Source organism: Oncorhynchus gorbuscha, linkage group LG15, assembly GCF_021184085.1.
Source record: "Oncorhynchus gorbuscha isolate QuinsamMale2020 ecotype Even-year linkage group LG15, OgorEven_v1.0, whole genome shotgun sequence".
Classification (NCBI taxonomy): Eukaryota; Metazoa; Chordata; class Actinopteri; order Salmoniformes; family Salmonidae; genus Oncorhynchus; species Oncorhynchus gorbuscha.
This window is the reverse complement of record NC_060187.1, coordinates 19,796,240-19,817,897: the sequence shown is the minus strand read 5'-3', so window position 1 is coordinate 19,817,897 and position 21,658 is coordinate 19,796,240. Positions and strand designations below refer to the sequence as shown.

General features: G+C 41.1%; 1 protein-coding gene across 1 annotated transcript in view; it reads left to right on the top strand.

The window, feature by feature from the left end:
* Nucleotides 1–21,658, top strand: part of adcy1a (adenylate cyclase 1a) — a 113,860-nt gene that overhangs the window by 22,070 nt on the left and 70,132 nt on the right. Inside the window, exon 4 of the mRNA XM_046301306.1 lies at nucleotides 13,612–13,723. Within this exon, the coding sequence (XP_046157262.1) occupies nucleotides 13,612–13,723 (112 nt within the window). The remainder of the gene's footprint in view (nucleotides 1–13,611; nucleotides 13,724–21,658) is intronic.

Sequence of the window (21,658 nt, the reverse complement as noted above, 5' to 3'; positions counted from 1 at the left end):
CTCTCTCACATTATGGCTTCCTGAAGAAGTTACACTCTCACATTATGGCTTACACTCTCTCACATTATGGCTTACTGAAGTTACACTCTCTCACATTATGGCTTACTGAAGTTACACTCTCACATTATGGCTTACTGAAGTTACACTCTCACATTATGGCTTACTGAAGTTACACTCTCTCACATTATGGCTTCCTGAAGTTACACTCTCACATTATGGCTTACTGAAGAAGTTACACTCTCTCACATTATGGCATTTCTTACTGAAGTTACACTCTCTCACATTATGGCTTACTGAAGTTACTATCTCTCACATTATGTCTTCTGGAAGATTAGTTGCACTCTCTCACATTATGGCTTACTGAAGAAATTACACTCTCTCACACTTCCTGAAGTTCACTCTCTCACATTATGGCTTCCTGAAGAAGTTACACTCTCACATTATGGCTTCCTGACGTTACATTCTCTCACATTATGGCTTACTGAAGAAGTTACTCTGTCACATTATGGCTTACTGAAGAAGTTACACTCTCACATTATGGCTTCCTGAAGTTACACTCTCTCACATTATGGCTTCCTGAAGTCGCACTCTCTCACATTACGGCTTACTGAAGTTGCACTCTCTCATATTATGGCTTCCTGAAGTTGCACTCTCTCACAATATGGCTTCCTGAAGTTGCACTCTCTCACAATATGGCTTCCTGAAGTTGCACTCTCTCACAATATGGCTTCCTGAAGTTACACTCTCTCACCTTATGGCTTACTGAAGAAGTTGCACTCTCTCATATTATGGCTTCTTGAAGTTACACTCTCTCATATTATGACTTACTGAAGAAATTGTACTCTCACATTATGGCTTCCTGAAGTTACACTCTCTCACATTATGGCTTCCTGAAGTTACACTCTCTCACATTATGGCTTCCTGAAGTTACACTCTCTCACCTTATGGCTTACTGAAGAAGTTACACTCTCACATTATGGCTTCTTGAAGTTACACTCTCTCATATTATGGCTTACTGAAGAAGTTGCACGCTCACATTATGGCTTCCTGAAGAAGTTGCACTCTCTCACATTATGGCTTCCTGAAGTTGCACTCTCTCACATTATGGCTTACTGAAGAAGTTACACTCTCACATTATGGCTTCCTGAAGAAGTTGCACTCTCTCACATTATGGCTTCCTGAAGTTGCACTCTCTCACATTATGGCTTACTGAAGAAGTTACACTCTCACATTATGGCTTCTTGAAGTTATACTCTCTCACATTATGACTTACTGAAGTTACACTCTCTCACATTATGACTTACTGAAGAAGTTACTCTCTCACATTATGACTTACTGAAGAAGTTGCACTCTCTCACATTACGGCTTACTGAAGTTGCACTCTCTCATATTATGGCTTCCTGAAGTTGCACTCTCTCACAATATGGCTTCCTGAAGTTGCACTCTCTCACATTACGGATTACTGAAGTTGCACTCTCTCATATTATGGCTTCCTGAAGTTGCACTCTCTCACAATATGGCTTCCTGAAGTCGCACTCTCTCACATTACGGATTACTGAAGTTGCACTCTCTCATATTATGGCTTCCTGAAGTTGCACTCTCTCACAATATGGCTTCCTGAAGTTGCACTCTCTCACATTATGGCTTCCTGAAGTTACACTCTCTCACATTATGGCTTCCTGAAAGTTACACTCTCTCACATTATGGCTTACTGAAGTTATTACTCTCTCACATTATGGCTTACTGAAGTTACACTCTCTCACATTATGGCTTCCTGAAGTTGCACTCTCTCACATTATGGCTTCTCTGAATGAAGTTGCACTCTCACATTATGGCTTCCTGAAGTTACACTCTCTCACATTATGGCTTACTGAAGTTACACTCTCTCACATTATGGCTTACTGAAAGTTACACTCTCACATTATGGCTTACTGAAGAAGTTACACTCTCACATTATGGCTTACTGAAGTTACACTCTCTCACATTATGGCTTCCTGAAGTTCATTATGGCTTCCTGAAGTTACTCTCTCACATTATGGCTTACTGAAGTTACACTCTCTCACATTATGACTTACTGAAGAAGTTACAGTTCTCTCTCACATTATGGCTTCCTGAAGTTACACTCTCACATTATGGCTTCCTGAAGTTACACTCTCTCACATTATGGCTTACTGAAGTTGCACTCTCTCACAATATGGCTTCCTGAAGTTGCACTCTCTCACATTATGACTTCTTGAAGTCACTCTCTCATATTATTGCTTCCTGAAGTTACACTCTCTCATATTATCGCTTCCTGAAGTTACACTCTCTCACATTATGGTTAACTGAAGAAGTTGCACTCTCTCACATTATGACTTACTGAAGAAATTGTACTCTCACATTATGGCTTCCTGAAGTTATACTCTCTCACATTATGGCTTACTGAAGTTGCACTCTCTCACATTATGGCTTACTGAAGAAGTTGCACTCTCTCACATTATGGCTTCTTGAAGTTTCACTCTCTCACATTATGACTTACTGAAGTTACTATCTCTCACAATATGTCTTCTGGAAGAAGTTGCACTCTCTCACATTATGACTTACTGAAGAAATTGCACTCACATTATGACTTCCTCACGTTGCACTCTCTCACATTATGGCTTACTGAAGAAGTTACACTCTCACATTATGGCTTCCTGAAGTTACACTCTCTCACATTATGGCTTACTGAAGAAGTTACTCTCTCACATTATGGCTTACTGAAGAAGTTACACTCTCACATTATGGCTTCCTGAAGTTACACTCTCTCACATTATGGCTTCCTGAAGTTACACTCTCTCACATTATGGCTTCCTGAAGTTGCACTCTCTCACATTATGGCTTACTGAAGTTGCACTCTCTCACATTATGGCTTCCTGAAGTTGCACTCTCTCACATTATGGCTTCCTGAAGTTGCACTCTCTCACATTATGGCTTCCTGAAGTTGCACTCTCTCACATTATGGCTTCCTGAAGTTACACTCTCTCACATTATGGCTTACTGAAGAAGTTGCACTCTCTCACATTATGGCTTCTGAAGTTACTCTCTCACTCTCACTCTCTCACATTATGGCTTACTGAAGAAATTGTTACTCTCACATTATGGCTTACTGAAGTTACACTTCTCATTATGGAAGTTACACTCTCTCACATTATGGCTTCCTGAAGTTACACTCTCTCACATTATGGCTTCCTGAAGTTACACTCTCTCACATTATGGCTTACTGAAGAAGTTACACTCTCACATTATGGCTTCCTGGCTTCACATTATGAAGTTACACTCTCTCACATTATGGCTTACTGAAGATTAGCTTTGCACTCTCTCACATTATGGCTTCCTGAAGAAGTTACACTCTCTCACATTATGGCTTACTGAAGTTACACTCTCTCACATTATGGCACTGAAGAAGTTACACTCTCACATTATGGCTTCCTGAAGTTACACTCTCTCACATTATGGCTTCCTGAAGTTTCACATTATGGCTTGAAGAAGTTCACATTATGGCTTACTGAAGAAGTTACACTCTCACATTATGGCTTCCTGAAGTTACACTCTCTCACATTATGACTTACTGAAGTTACACTCTCTCACATTATGACTTGAAGAAGTTACACTCTCACATTATGACTTACTGAAGAAGTTGCACTGCACTCTCTCACATTATGGCTTACTGAAGTTGCACTCTCTCACATTATTATGGCTTCCTGAAGTTGCACTCTCTCACACATATGGCTTCCTGAAGTTGCACTCTCTCACATTATGGCTTACTGAAGTTTGCATTACTGAAGTTCTCTCACATTATGGCTTCCTGAAGTTACTCTCTCACATTATGGCTTCCTGAAGTTGCACTCTCTCATTATGGCTTACGGTTACATTACTGAAGTTGCACTCTCTCATTATGGCTTCCTGAAGTTGCACTCTCTCACATTATGGCTTCCTGAAGTTGCACTCTCTCATTATTATGGCTTCCTGAAGTTACACTCTCTCACATTATGGTTTACTGAAGAAGTTGCACTCTCTCACATTATGGCTTCCTGAAGTTATACTCTCTCACATTAAGGCTTCTTGAAGTTACACTCTCTCACATTATGGCTTCCTCAAGTTGCACTCTCTCACATTATGCTTCCTGAAGTTCACTCTCTCACATTATTATTGCTTCCTGAATGGCTTAAGTTGCACTCTCTCACATTATGGCTTCCTGAAGTTACACTCTCTCACATTATGGCTTACTGAAGTTACACTCTCTCACATTATGGCTTACTGAAGTTACACTCTCTCACATTATGGCTTACTGAAGAAGTTACACTCTCACATTATGGCTTCTTGAAGTCACTCTCTCATATTATGGCTTCCTGAAGTCGCACTCTCTCACATTATGACTTACTGAAGTTACACTCTCTCACATTATGACTTACTGAAGAAGTTACACTCTCACATTATGGCTTCCTGAAGTTACACTCTCTCACATTATGGCTTCCTGAAGTTACACTCTCTCACTCTTCACATTATGGCTTACTGAAGTTACACTCTCTCACATTATGACTTACTGAAGAAGTTACACTCTCACATTATGGCTTCCTGAAGTTACACTCTCTCACATTATGACTTACTGAAGAAGTTACACTCTCACATTATGGCTTCCTGAAGTTACACTCTCTCACATTATGGCTTACTGAAGTTACACTCTCTCACATTTGACTTACTGAATAAGTTACACTCTCTCACATTATGGCTTACTGAAAAGTTACTCTCTCACATTATGACTTACTGAATAAGTTACACTCTCACATTATGGCTTCCTGAAGTTACACTGAAGTTCTCTCACATTATGGCTTACTGAAGTTACACTCTCACATTATGGCTTCTGAAGTTACACTCTCACATTATGGCTTACTGAAGTTACACTCTCTCACATTATGGCTTACTGAAGTTACACTCTTCACTGGCTTACTGAAGTTGCACTCTCACATTATGGCTTCCTGAAGTTACACTCTCACATTATGGCTTCCTGAAGTTACACTCTCTCACATTATGGCTTACTGAAGTTACACTCTCTCACATTATGGCTTACTGAAGAAGTTACACTCTCACATTATGGCTTCTTGAAGTTCACTCTCTCACATTATGGCTTCCTGAAGTTGCACTCTCTCACATTATGGCTTCCTGAAGTTGCACTCTCTCACATTATGGCTTCCTGAAGTTGCACTCTCTCACAATATGGCTTCCTGAAGTTGCACTCTCTCATATTATGGCTTACTGAAGAAGTTACTCTCACATTACGGCTTCTTGAAGTCACTCTCTCACATTATGGCTTCCTGAGTTACACTCTCACATTATGGCTTCCTGAAGTTACACTCTCTCACATTATGGCTTACTGAAGTTACACTCTCTCACATTATGGCTTACTGAAGTTACACTCTCTCACATTATGGCTTACTGAAGTTACACTCTCTCACATTATGGCTTACTGAAGAAGTTACACTCTCACATTATGGCTTACTGATGAAGTCACTCTCTCACATTATGGCTTCCTGAAGTCGCACTCTCTCACATTATGACTTACTGAAGTTACACTCTCTCACATTATGACTTACTGAAGAAGTTACACTCTCTCACATTATGGCTTCCTGAAGTTACACTCTCACATTATGGCTTCCTGAAGTTACACTCTCTCACATTATGGCTTACTGAAGTTATACTCTCTCACATTATGACTTACTGAAGAAGTTACACTCTCACATTATGGCTTCCTGAAGTTACACTCTCACATTATGGCTTACTGAAGTTACTCTCTCACATTATGGCTTACTGAAGCTACACTCTCTCACATTATGGCTTACTGAAGTTACACTCTCTCACATTATGACTTACTGAATAAGTTACATGGCTTCTGAAGTTACACTCTCACATTATGGCTTACTGAAGTTGCACTCTCTCACATTATGACTTACTGAATAAGTTACACTCTCACATTATGAAGCTTACTGAAGTTACACTCTCTCACATTATGGCTTACTGAAGAAGTTACACTCTCACATTATGGCTTCTCACTCTCTCATTATGGCTTCTTGAAGTTACACTCTCTCACATTATGGCTTACTGAAGTTGCACTCTCTCACATTATGGCTTACTGAAGAAGTTGCACTCTCACATTATGGCTTCCTGAAGTTACTCTCTCACATTCTTCAGTTACACTCTCTCACATTATGGCTTACTGAAGTTTACTCTCTCACATTATGGCTTACTGAAGAAGTTACTCTCACATTATGGCTTCTTGAAGTCACTCTCTCACATTATGGCTTACTGAAGTTGCACTCTCTCACATTATGACTTACTGAAGTTGCACTCTCTCACATTATGTCTTACTGGAAGAAGTTGCACTCTCTCACATTATGGCTTACTGAAGAAGTTGCACTCTCTCACATTATTATGACTTCACATTATGAACTGAAGTTACTCTCTCACATTATGGCTTACTGAAGTTACACTCTCTCACATTATGGAAGTTACACTCTCTCACATTATGGCTTACACTCTCTCACATTATGGCTTCCTGACATTATGACTTACATTCTCTCACATGGCTTACTGGTTACACTCTCTCACATTATACTGAAGTTACACTCTCTCACATTATGGCTTACTGAAGAAGTTACACTCTCTCACATTATATGGCTTACTGAAGAAGTTCTCTCACATTATGGCTTCCTGAAGTTACACTCTCTCACATTATGGCTTCCTGAAGTTGCACTCTCTCACATTATGGCTTACTGAAGTTGCACTCTCTCACATTATGGCTTCCTGAAGTTGCACTCTCTCACATTATGGCTTCCTGAAGTTGCACTCTCTCACATTATGGCTTCTGAAGTTACACACTCTTATGGCTTCCTGAAGTTACACTCTCTCACATTAAGCTTACACTCTCACATTATGGCTTACTGAAGAAGTTACACTCTCTCACATTAGTTGAAGCACTCTCTCACATTATGGCTTCCTGAAGTTACACTCTCTCACATTATGACTTACTGAAGTTGTTACTCTCTCACATTATGGCTTCCTGAAGTTACACTCTCTCACATTATGGCTTCCTGAAGTTACATTACTGAAAGTTCTCTCACATTATGGCTTACTGAAGTTACACTCTCTCACATTATGACTTCTACTCTCTCATTATGGCTTACTGAAGTTACACTCTCTCACATTATGGCTTACTGAAGAAGTTACACTCTCTCACATTATGGCTTACTGAAGTTACACTCTCTCACATTATGGCTTACTGAAGAAGTTACACTCTCTCACATTATGGCTTACTGAAGAAGTTGCACTCTCTCACATTATGGCTTCCTGAAGTTGCACTCTCTCACATTATGGCTTACTGAAGAAGTTACACTCTCACATTATGGCTTCCTGAAGAAGTTGCACTCTCTCACATTATGGCTTACTGAAGTTATACTCTCTCACATTATGACTTACTGAAGAAGTTACACTCTCTCACATTATGGCTTCTGAAGAAGTTACACTCTCACATTATGGACTGCTTCTGACAGTTACACTCTCTCACATTATTATGTTACACTCTCTCACATTACTGAAGTTACACTCTCATTATCTTACTGAAGAAGTTACACTCTCTCACATTATGACTTACTGAAGTTACTCTCTCACATTATGACTTACTGAAGTTGCACTCTCTCACATTATGGCTTCCTGAAGTCACACTCTCTCACATTATGGCTTACTGAAGTTGCACTCTCTCACATTATGACTTACTGAAGAAGTTGCACTCTCTCACATTATGGCTTCCTGAAGTTGCACTCTCTCATTATGACTTACTGAAGTTGCACTCTCTCACATTATGGCTTCCTGAAGCACTCTCTCACATTATGGCTTACTAGTTGCACTCTCTGGCTTCCTGAAGTTGCACTCTCTCACATTATGGCTTCCTGAAGTTGCACTCTCTCACATTATGGCTTTAACTCACATTATGGCTTCCTGAAGTTGCACTCTCTCACATTAGCTTTGCACTCTCTCACATTATGGTTAACTGAAGAAGTTGCACTCTCTCACATTATGGTTAACTGAAGAAGTTACACTCTCTCACATTATGGCTTACTGAAGAAGTTACACTCTCACATTATGGCTTCCTGAAGTTACTCTCTCACATTATGACTTACTGAATAAGTTACACTCTCACAATTATGGCTTCCTGAAGTTACACTCTCACAATATGGCTTCCTGAAGTTGCACTCTCTCATATTATGGCTTCCTGAAGTTACACTCTCTCACATTATGGTTTACTGAAGAAGTTGCACTCTCTCACATTATGGCTTCCTGAAGTTACACTCTCTCACATTATGGCTTACTGAAGTTACACTCTCTCACATTATGACTGACTGAAGAAGTTACACTCTCACATTATGGCTTCCTGAAGTTACAAGTTACACTGAAGTTACACTCTCTCAAATTATGGTTTACTGAAGAAGTTACACTCTCTCACATTACGGCTTACTGAAGTTGCACTCTCTCACATTATTGCTTCCTGAAGTTACACTCTCTCACAATATGGCTTCCTGAAGTTGCACTCTCTCACATTATGGCTTACTGAAGTTGCACTCTCTCACAATATGGCTTCCTGAAGTTGCACTCTCTCACATTATGGCTTACTGAAGTTGCACTCTCTCACAATATGGCTTCCTGAAGTTGCACTCTCTCACAATATGGCTTCCTGAAGTTGCACTCTCTCACATTATGGCTTCCTGAAGTTACTCTCTCACATTATGACTTACTGAATAAGTTACACTCTCACATTATGGCTTCCTGAAGTTACTCTCTCACATTATGACTTACTGAATAAGTTACACTCTCACAATTATGGCTTCCTGAAGTTACACTCTCACATTATGGCTTCCTCTCACAATATGGCTTCCTGAAGTTGCACTCTCTCATATTATGGCTTCCTGAAGTTACACTCTCTCACATTATGGCTTACTGAAGAAGTTACACTCTCTCACATTATGGCTTACTGAAGAAGTTACACTCTCACATTATGGCTTCCTGAAGTTACTCTCTCACATTATGACTTACTGAATAAGTTACACTCTCACAATTATGGCTTCCTGAAGTTACACTCTCACAATATGGCTTCCTGAAGTTGCACTCTCTCATATTATGGCTTCCTGAAGTTACACTCTCTCACATTATGGTTTACTGAAGAAGTTGCACTCTCTCACATTATGGCTTCCTGACGTTACACTCTCTCACATTATGACTGACTGAAGAAGTTACACTCTCACAATTATGGCTTCCTGAAGTTACACTCTCACAATATGGCTTCCTGAAGTTGCACTCTCTCATATTATGGCTTCCTGAAGTTACACTCTCTCACATTATGGTTTACTGAAGAAGTTGCACTCTCTCACATTATGGCTTCCTGAAGTTACACTCTCTCACATTATGACTGACTGAAGAAGTTACACTCTCACATTATGGCTTCCTGAAGTTACACTCTCTCACATTATGGCTTACTGAAGTTACACTCTCTCACATTATGACTGACTGAAGAAGTTACACTCTCACATTATGGCTTCCTGAAGTTACACTCTCTCAAATTATGGTTTACTGAAGAAGTTACACTCTCTCACATTACGGCTTACTGAAGTTGCACTCTCTCACATTATTGCTTCCTGAAGTTACACTCTCTCACAATATGGCTTCCTGAAGTTGCACTCTCTCACATTATGGCTTACTGAAGTTGCACTCTCTCACATTATGGCTTACTGAAGTTATACTCTCTCACATTATGGCTTACTGAAGTTATACTCTCTCACATTATGACTTACTGAAGAAGTTACACTCTCTCACATTATGGCTTCCTGAAGTTACACTCTCTCACATTATGACTTACTGAAGTTACACTCTCTCACATTATGACTTACTGAAGAAGTTACACTCTCTCACATTATGGCTTCCTGAAGTTACACTCTCTCACATTATGACTTACTGAAGAAGTTACACTCTCTCACATTATGGCTTCCTGAAGTTACACTCTCACATTATGGCTTACTGAAGTTATACTCTCTCACATTATGACTTACTGAAGAAATTGTACTCTCACATTATGGCTTCCTGAAGTTACTCTCACATTATGGCTTCCTGAAGTTACACTCTCTCACATTATGGCTTCCTGAAGTTACACTCTCTCACATTATGGCTTCCTGAAGTTGCACTCTCTCACATTATGACTTCCTCAAGTTGCACTCTCTCACATTATGGCTTACTGAAGAAGTTACACGCTCACATTATGGCTTCCTGAAGTTACACTCTCTCACATTATGACTTCCTCAAGTTGCACTCTCTCACATTATGACTTCCTGAAGTTACACTCTCTCACATTATGGCTTACTGAAGTTACACTCTCTCACATTATGGCTTACTGAAGTTACACTCTCTCACATTATGGCTTACTGAAGTTATACTCTCTCACATTATGGCTTACTGAAGAAGTTGCACTCTCTCACATTATGGCTTCCTGAAGTTACACTCTCTCACATTATGACTTACTGAAGAAGTTGCACTCTCTCACATTATGGCTTCCTGAAGTTATACTCTCTCACATTATGGCTTCCTGAAGTTATACTCTCTCACATTATGACTTCCTGAAGTTATACTCTCTCACATTATGACTTACTGAAGAAGTTGCACTCTCTCACATTATGGCTTCCTGAAGTTGCACTCTCTCACATTATGACTTACTGAAGAAGTTGCACTCTCTCACATTATGGCTTCCTGAAGTTACACTCTCTCACATTATGACTTACTGAAGAAGTTGCACTCTCTCACATTATGGCTTCCTGAAGTTATACTCTCTCACATTATGGCTTCCTGAAGTTACACTCTCTCACATTATGACTTACTGAAGAAGTTACACTCTCTCACATTATGGCTTCCTGAAGTTACACTCTCACATTATGGCTTACTGAAGTTATACTCTCTCACATTATGACTTACTGAAGAAGTTACACTCTCACATTATTGCTTCCTGAAGTTACACTCTCTCACATTATGACTTACTGAATAAGTTACACTCACATTATGACTTACTGAATAAGTTACACTCTCTCACATTGTGGCTTCCTGAAGATGTTACACTCTCACATTAAGGCTTCTTGAAGTTACACTCTCTCACATTATGGCTTACTGAAGTTATACTCTCTCACATTATGACTTACTGAAGAAGTTGCACTCTCACATTATGGCTTCCTGAAGTTATACTCTCTCACATTATGACTTACTGAAGTTACTCTCTCACATTATGACTTACTGAAGAAGTTACACTCTCACACATTATGGCTTCCTGAAGTTACACTCTCTCACATTATGGCTTACTGAAGAAGTTACACTCTCACATTATGGCTTCTTGAAGTCACTCTCTCATATTATTGCTTCCTGAAGTCGCACTCTCTCACATTACGGCTTACTGAAGTTGCACTCTCTCATATTATGGCTTCCTGAAGTTGCACTCTCTCACAATATGGCTTCCTGAAGTTGCACTCTCTCACAATATGGCTTCCTGAAGTTACACTCTCTCACATTATGACTTACTGAAGAAGTTGCACTCTCTCACATTATGACTTACTGAAGAAATTGTACTCACATTATGGCTTCCTGAAGTTACACTCTCTCACATTATGGCTTACTGAAGAAGTTACACTCTCACATTATGGCTTCCTGAAGTTACTCTCTCACATTATGACTTACTGAATAAGTTACACTCTCACAATTATGGCTTCCTGAAGTTACACTCTCTCACATTGTGGCTTACTGAAGAAGTTACACTCTCACATTAAGGCTTGCAGAAGTTACACTCTCACATTATGGCTTCCTGATGTTACACTCTCTCACATTATGGCTTCCTGAAGTTACACTCTCTCACATTATGGCTTCCTCAAGAAGTTACACACTTCCCTCTATACATTCTCTTTGTGTTAGAGTCAGGGGCTTGTGATTATATACACATTGAATTATATCTACACTGAACAAAAATTTAAATGCAACATTTAAAGTGTTGGACACATGTTTCATGAGCTGAAATAAAAATATCCCAGAAATTGTCCATACCCACAAAAAGCTTATTTATCTCAATTTGTGTGCACAAATTTGTTTACATCCCTGTTAGTGAGCATTTCTCCTTCGCCAAGATAATCCATCCTCCTGATCGGTGTTGCATATCCAGAAGCTGATTAAACAGTGTGAATATTACACTGGTGCACCTTGTGCTGGGGACAATAAATGTTCACTCTAAAATGTGCAGTTTGGTTACACAACACAATGCCACAGATGTCTCAAGTTTTGAGGGAACGTGAAATTGGCAGGAATGTGCACCGGTGCTGTTTCCAGAAAACGGAATGTTAATTTCTACACCATAAGCCACCTCCAACGTTGTTTTAGAGAATTTGGCAGTATGTCCAACCGGCCTCACAACCGCAGGCCTTTCCATTAATGTTAGAGGTGGGGTTATGGTATGGGCAGACATAAGCTACAGACAACAAACACAATAGCATTTTATCTATGGCAATTTGAATGCACAGAGTTACCGTGGTGAGATCCTGAAGCCCATTGTCGTGCCATTCTTCCGCCACCATCACCTCATGTTTCTGCATGATAATACGGCCCCATTTTCAAAGGATCTGTACACAATTCATGATTGCTGAAAATGTCCCAGTTCTTCCATAGCCTGCATAATCACCAGGCATGTCACCCATTGAGCATGTGTGGGATGCTCGAGTACGACAGCGTGTTCCAGTTCCCGCCAATATCCAAGAACTTCGCACATCCATTAAAGAGATGTGAGACAGCATTCCACAGGCCACAATCAGAAGCCTGATCAACTCTATGCGAATGAGATCTATCGCCCTGCATGAGGCAAGTGGTGGTCACACCAGATACTGACTGGTTTTCTGATCCAAACCCAACAGATCTCTATTCCCAGTCATGTGAAATCCATAGATTAGGGCCTAATTAATTAATTTCAATTGACTGATATCCTTATATGAACTGTAACTCAGTAAAATCTTTCAAATTGTTGCATGTTGTGTTTATATTTTTGTTCAGTATATAACACCTTGTTGTTCAAGCCATCTGTGCTGTGGCAAATTGCTTTTAATACTCTATTCAAACTAAAGCAACACGGCCTTCATCCTAAATGGCACCCTACTCCCTTTAGTGCACTACTTTTGAACAGACTGTTCTACAAGATACTCTCCTTTACTCACTCGTTCGTGGGTGTCTGTGTGTAGTATGTGTGTGTGTTTGTGCATGTGTGTGTTTGCGATGATTTGTTTTTTATCCCTTTGATAAACTAGGATAAGCTGACAAACACATCTTCTTCTTAGCTCAGTACATTCATATTCATCAACAAAGTAATGTTGACAGTGTCTGACTCAAATAAGCTCAACTGTGCTACAAGAAAACAATGTTATTTTTGACTGAGAAGGGCCCTTTGGCATGATTAGACCTTTTTAAATGGTTATTGTTAGACACAGTATAATAATGTCTATCTTTCTTTCTTTCCCCCCTCCCCTCCCTCCCCTCCAGCATCTTGTTTGCAGACATCGTGGGGTTTACCAGTCTGGCGTCTCAGTGTACTGCCCAGGAACTGGTCAAACTGCTCAACGAACTCTTCGGGAAGTTTGACGAGCTGGCCACAGTGAGTTCCTCCATCCTATTGGTCCCCTAACCTCAGTGTGTGTGTATGTGTGTGTGTGTGTATGTGTGTGTATGTCTGAGGACGTCGGGAGATGATGTTGAAATGTGCCACTAGGGGCTACAGTGAGCATTGATTCCTTCAACTAGGTTTTGGTCTTTGATTCCAAAGGTTGCAAGTTTGAATCCAGCGATATAAAGTTGTTTTTTATAATTTTGTTTTAAGCCTATCCCAAACTTTAACCCTTACCTTAACCATTCGGAGTTAATGCCTAAACTTAAGATTTTGGAGTTATTGTCTGAACTTAACCCTAACCTTACACACTTAGAAATGTTACGTTTTGAACAACTTCCAAATTTGACATTTGAGAAACATGGATGAACGTCTAATTCTGACATGAGACTGTGAGAGCTGGTAGGTGTGGCTGGTAGGAAGGAGGTAGTGGCTGTTATCTGTGGCACATGCATTATTAATATGATTACAGTAGTCTGGCAGTAGAAAGCCTATCATGCTCCTAATTTGCTTTACCAGGCCACAGCTCTAGACAGGCTTACTGAGCTTCACCCTACAGATACACATACATTAGAGCATATATCTCCCTGTGTCTCTCTCTCTCTTTCACTCTCTCTCTCTCTCTCTCTCTCTCTTTCACGCTCTCTCTCTCTCTCCCTCTCTCTCTCTGTGTGTCTTTCTCTCACACTGAGCTACACCCCACAGCTACAGTATTAGATATCCTGTTTATTTAAAATGTTACTGTGACTCATAGCATGTGTGTGTTTGCAAGAGGAAAATTATGCCGTACTGTACGAAATACAATATGTAAATCCACTCAAAGATGGATGCACATGCGCAAGCATGCCTCCTTCATTTCCTCCACCTCATTTTCTCTTTCCTTCCTATGTCTCTAGAAATATATTTTACTCGCCATTTTTCCATATCTCGCGCTCCAATTCTGTTCTTTCGGATGATCCCTCTATCTCTCTCGCTCTAATTCTCTCTGCTCCTTGACCTTCTCCTCCCCTCCCTTCTTCCATCCCTCTCTCTCTCATCCACTCTGTCCCTCAGGCCTTGTATCATTCTGCCGATCGATACATTCCTTGACATAATAAGGTAGGAAAGTAAATTGAAGATCAATCTCTCTTGTTCTTTCAGTCATTTTCTCTCTCTTTTCCTTTTATTTAATTCTCTCTGTCTCTGGCAGGTATCCACCACCGGCTCTCTATTATAGAGGAACAGGAGGAGTATAACTGAGTAGTAGAAACCCCTAGAACACGAAAATATATTCAAACACACTCAAACCAGTCTGTCAACTATAAGGGTTGAATCCCAAAGTTTTTACTAATAAGGAAAGCAAATCTTCTTTTATGTCTTAAAGCACGAGGAGAGCAAAGCTTCTTTTATGTCTTAAAGCACGAGGAGGGCAAAGCTTATTTGATGTCTTAAAGCACGAGGAGAGCAAAGCTTATTTGATGTCTTAAAGCACGAGGAGAGCAAAGCTTATTTGATGTCTTAAAGCACGAGGAGAGCAAAGCTTATTTGATGTCTTAAAGCACGAGGAGAGCAAAGCTTATTTGATGTCTTAAAGCACGAGGAGAGCAAAGCTTATTTGATGTCTTAAAGCACGAGGAGAGCAAAGCTTATTTGATGTCTTAAAGCACGAGGAGGCAAAGCTTATTTGATGTCTTAGGAGAGCAAAGCTTATTTGATGTCTTAAAGCAGAGGAGAGCAAAGCTTATTTGATGTCTTAAAGCACGAGGAGAGCAAAGCTTATTTGATGTCTTAAAGCACGAGGAGAGCAAAGCTTATTTGATGTCTTAAAGCACTTATTTGAGGAGAGCAAAGCTTATTTGATGTCTTAAAGCACGAGGAGAGCAAAATTTGATGTCTTAAAGCACGAGGAGAGCAAAGCTTATTTGATGTCTTAAAGCACGAGGAGAGCAAAGCTTATTTGATGTCTTAAAGCACGAGGAGAGCAAAGCTTATTTGATGTCTTAAAGCACGAGGAGAGCAAAGCTTATTTGATGTCTTAAAGCACGAGGAGAGCAAAGCTTATTTGATGTCTTAAAGCACGAGGAGAGCAAAGCTTATTTGATGTCTTAAAGCACGAGGAGAGCAAAGCTTATTTGATGTCTTAAAGGACAGCAAAGCTTATTTGATGTCTTAAAGCACGAGGAGAGCAAAGCTTATTTGATGTCTTAAAGCACGAGGACAGCAAAGCTTATTTGATGTCTTAAAGCACGAGGAGGGCAAAGCTTATTTGATGTCTTAAAGCACGAGGAGAGCAAAGCTTATTTGATGTCTTAAAGCACGAGGAGGGCAAAGCTTATTTGATGTCTTAAAGCACGAGGAGAGCAAAGCTTATTTGATGTCTTAAAGCACGAGGAGAGCAAAGCTTATTTGATGTCTTAAAGCACGAGGAGAGCAAAGCTTATTTGATGTCTTAAAGCACGAGGAGAGCAAAGCTTATTTGATGTCTTCCTGTCTATATGCTACAACACTTTATGAGCATATCTCTTGAAACTACTAACGCATGCACGCAGGCTACACACACACACACACACACACACACACACACACACACACACACACACACACACACACACACACACACACACACACACACACACACACACACACACACACACACACACACACACACACACACACACACACACACACACACACACACACACACACACACACACACACACACACACACACACACACCCCCATGGCTATGTCACATGATTAGCATTATCCCCTCTTGAGTCTGAAACGGTGTCTCAGCAATCAGCTTAACTTGGAGAGAGAGATGGGGGTGAGAGAGAGAGTGAAAGAATATAAAGGGAGAGGGAGAGAGGGAGGGAGGGAGACAGAGAGAGAGATGGAAGAGAGATAAATAATATAGAGGGAGAGAGAGACAGAGTGAGAGAAGGGAGTGAACAAGATTGAGATATACAGAGAGAGAACAAGAGAGAGGGAGCGGGAGAGAAAGAGAATGAGAGAGAAGAAGAAGAAGAGAGATAAAGAGGTCGAGTATATTTCTAAGTATGTATCTATCTAGCGTTGAGACTGTCAGGTTGATATTTTTGCTGGGCTCCTTTAAAGAATGACGGATGGAGGATGAAAGGAATGCAGAGATTTAAACAGAGGATAAAATACACGGAGAGAATGAATTAAGAGATTAAGAGGGAGGTCACTCTGTGTAATGCTTGACATCCACATAACATTTCCTACACATTAGTTTAGTACCAAATGGCACCCTATTCTATTGATAGTGGCGCTAGGTAGCCTAGAGCGTTGGGCCAGTAACCGAAAGGTACAAATCTGTCATTCTGTTCCTGAGCAGTTAATCCACTGTTCCCCGGACACCGAAGATGTGGATGTCAATAATGGCATCCACCCCCACCTCTCTGATATAGGGGGGTTGGGTTAAATGCGGAAGACGCATTTCAGTTGAATGCATTAAGTTGTACAACTGACTAGGTCTTTCCCTTACTGTTGACCAGGGCTCTAAGGGAGATAGAGAGTAGTGATCAAAAGTAGTGCACTATATGTTAAGTTCGTGTTTTAAGTATCCCTATATTTCTGTTACTCCGATGCTATCACTTTGTTATTAGTACTCCTGCGCAGTAGTCTCACTGTTGGTGGACCTGGCCTGAGTGCTATGGCAACCATATATTGTGGAAATACGGTTTGATAAATGTTGTTAAACTGAAACCTAGTTGTTTTGTCATTTTAAGTTAACACTACAGTATATAGGGAATAGGGGGCCATTTGGGATGCAGAAATGAGACATACAGTTGAAGTCGGAAGTTTACATACACTAAGGTTGGAGACATTCAAAATAATTTTTCTACCACTCCACGAATGTTTTGTTAGGACAAAAGTTGGTTAGGACATCTACTTTGTGCATGATACAAGTCATTTTTCCAACAATTGTTTACAGACAGATTATTTCACTTATAATTCACTGTATCACAATTCCAGTGGGTCAGAAGTTTACATACACTAATTTGACTGTGCCTTTAAACAGTTTGGGAAATTCCAGAAAATTATGTCATGGCTTTAGAAGCTTCTGATAGGCTAATTGACATAATTTGAGTCAATTGGAGGTGTACCTGTGGATGTATTTCAAGGCCTACCTTCAAACTCAGAGCCTCTTTGCTTGACATCATGGGAAAATCAAAAGAAATCAACCAAGACCTCAAAAAACAATTGTAGACCTTCACAAGTCTGATTCATCCTTGGGAGCAATTTCCAAACGCCTGAAAGTACCACATTCATCTGTTCAAACAATAGTTCCGCAAGTATAAACACCATGGGACCACGCAGCCGTCATATCACTCAGGAAGGAGACATGTTCTGTCTACTAGAGATGAATGTACTTTGGTGCGAAAAGAGCAAATCAATCCCAGAACAACAGCAAAGGACCCTGTGAAGATGCTGGAGGAAACAGGTACAAAAGTATCTATGTCCACAGTAAAACAAGTCCTATATCGACATAACCTGAAAGGCCGCTCAGCAAGGAAGAAGCCACTGCTCCAAAACCGCCATAAAAAAGCCAGACTGCGGTTTGCAACTGCACATGGGGACAAAGATCGTACTTTTCTGGTCTGTTGAAACAAAAATATAACTTTTTGGCCATAATAACCATCGTTATGCTTGGAGGAAAAAGATGGAGGCTTGCAAGCCGAAGAACACCATCCCAACCGTGAAACATGGGGGAGGCAGCATCATGTTGTGGGGTGTTTGCTGCAGGAGGGACTGGTGCACTTCACAAAATAGATGACCTCATGAGGATGGAAAATCATGTGGATATATTGAAGCAACATCTCAAGACATCAGTCAGGAAGTTAAAGCTTGGTCGCAATTGGGCCTTCCAAATGGACAATGATCCCAAGCATACTTCCAAAGTTGTGGTAAAATGGCGTAAGGACAGCAAAGTCAAGGTATTGGAGTGGCCATCACAAAGCCCTGACCTCAATCCCATAGAAAATTTGTGGGCAGACCTGAAAAAGCATGTGCGAGCAAGGAGGCCTACAAACCTGACTCAGTTACACCAGCTCTGTCAGGGAGGAATGGGCCAAAATCCACCCAATTTACTGTGTGAAGCTTGTGGAAGGCTACCTGAAACTTTTGACCCAAGTTAAACAATTTAAAGGCAATTCTACCAAATACGAACTGTGTATATGTAAACGTCTGACCCACTGGGAATGTGATGAAAGAAATAAAAGCTGAAATAAATCCTTCTCTCTACTATTTTACATTTTACATTCTTAAAATAAAGTGGTGATCCTTACTGACCTAGGACAGGACACTTTTACTGTCAGGAATTGTGAAAAACTGAATTTAAATGTATTTGGCTAAGGTGTATGTAAACATCCGACTTCAACTGTATATGGGTGACAGTAGTGCTCTACACGATAGATGAGGAGGACATAACTGCAGTGCAATATGAGTCTTTCTGTCTATGAATCAGTTATGGATTTTGATATAAGAAAGTCAATATAGAAGAAATTCAATGAGGGTTGTTGTGTGTGAGCATGTGTGTCCCCGAGTGTGCGTGCATGTGTGTGTGTGTGTATGTGCATGTGTGCGCGCATGTGTGTGTGTATGTGCATGTGCGCATATGTGTGCGTGTGTGTGTTTGTGCATGTATGTGCGCATGTGTGTATGCGTGTGCGCATGTGCTGTGTGTGTTTTGTGTAGTTGTAGCTGTGGCCTAATTGAGATTTATACCCTGTCGTGTTTGGCCAACAGGCAAGGGGAAATTCACTGCTCCAACTGGGTCTGTCACAGCAGCTAAGCCTGTCTGACTTCTTTACGTGACACACACACACACACACACACACACACACACACACACACACACACACACACACACACACACACACACACACACACACACACACACACACACACACACACACACACACACACACACACACACACACACACACACACACACACACACACACACACACACACACACACACACACACAGGCACACATGCACTCTGCTTTGCTCTAGGATAATGATCCAGGTTGTGATTTCTCATATCCTTCCTCCTACGCCAGAATTTTTCTGCTCCTGGGAGCAGAAAACCGGATCTCCCCGTCTCCTCTCATCTCATCTCCGCCTCTCACTGCACTTGCCATGCATCTCTCCCCTGTGTGTGAGCTTGTGTGTTTGTGTGTGTGTGTGTGAAGGCTGGTGCCTTCAGCCTAATTATTGTATGTCTACCCTTACGTGTCTCTGATGTGCTGATATGTGATATGGTGCTAACTGGAAATAACAGTGTTTTCTGGTTAGGTTTCTGTGTACCTGTGTACCTGTGTACCTGTGTACCTGTGTACCTGTGTACCTGTATACCTGTGTACCTGTGTACCTGTGTGTGTACGGTTCTGTCTGTGGTTGTGTATGTGCGTCAACAGTAGGTGTGTGTTTTAGTATGTGTTCTTGTGAATGTGTACGTGCATCTGCATGTGTCTGTGTGTGTCTTTAATATATATTTGTGTATTTGTGTGTGTGTGTTGTTGATGCTGGTGAATTTGTGCTCTGTGACAAATAGCTAATCTCTGTGGGAATGTGTGGGAGGGATTCTACTTCAAGAGCATGTCGGAGCTATTAGAGTTAGCCAGAAAACACGCACGCACGCACGCACGCACGCACGCACGCACGCACACACACACACACACACACACACACATTCACATTCACATATTGAGTCCTACTCATTATTTCCAGACACACAGTAGAAACGATTGGGTCTCATTCAATCAAATCCTGTAACCTGATTTCCTAGTCGTCATAACCCTGGCTACAAGAATGTACATTCATATAGCTGTCAGGTTTTGACAGGCAAAAAGGTTTCTTCGCCATTCGGACAGTTCTTGAGTCATATTACGTAGTTTTTCTATTTTTATATGATTGCGGATAATCTGTACAAATATGTTTTTCCTGTTGTCTTTCCTGCCTTGTTAGAGCAGTCAAATACTGCACACAAATTGACCTACAGTATTGTGATGAATCTTTGTATTTGTCTTTGTCAGGTTGCACAGCTGAACGCTCAATGCTGGAAACACTCAGCTACTCGGTTTGTTGCTTTTGACAAAAAAAAAACATACTGGTTTTTTTGCATGAAATCCGCAATGCGGGTAGCTTTCAACATCTAGGACTGTTATTTGTTGTCCCCAAAATCCCGCTTAACTGACAGTTTGAAGCCTGCTTGACAGAGACGCTAACCTTAGCTAGCTAGCTAAGCTAAGCTGCTAGCCATCATCTAAGGATTTTCCGAATCTTGGAACGCCTCTTCCCATGCAGGCCTCCCCATTCAGAGGAAGAGGCCAACGCTTCCTGCCATAACCGACCCAGCAGACTCAGACCAGTTCCACAACGCTGTCCCCCTACAAGGAGCCACCATTGGACAACACAAGGAGTTACTGGAATGTCTTATGTAGAGACTCCATACCCTTGCAGAACGCCATGACCAGGCGTTTCCCCACTGGGCAGCAGGTCACACACGTAATCTCCCAGCCAACCCCACTGGCCGAGCTGGGCATCCCCACTCAGCCCCTCTCCTTTTCCCATGGATGTTAGAGCGCTGGACGGACGCTCTATAGGCCAGGTCACTCACAATACCACTCCCATCAACCTATGAGTGTCAGGGAACCACAGCGAGAAAATCCAATTTGTACTGATTAAGTCTCCTCAGGTTCCGGTGGTATTGGGATTCTCTTGGCTCCAGCGACACAATCCCATCATTGACAGGACTGCTGGTGACATTATGGGTTGGAGCCCGTTCTTCCACGCCCATTGTCTCAAGTCAGCGCATCCCGCCCCGGGATGTTTTCCTGTGGGCTCGGAAGTTACCCCGGACCTCTCTGCCATTTCCGCGAAGTACCAAGAACTCTGGGAGGTGTTCAGTAAGGCCC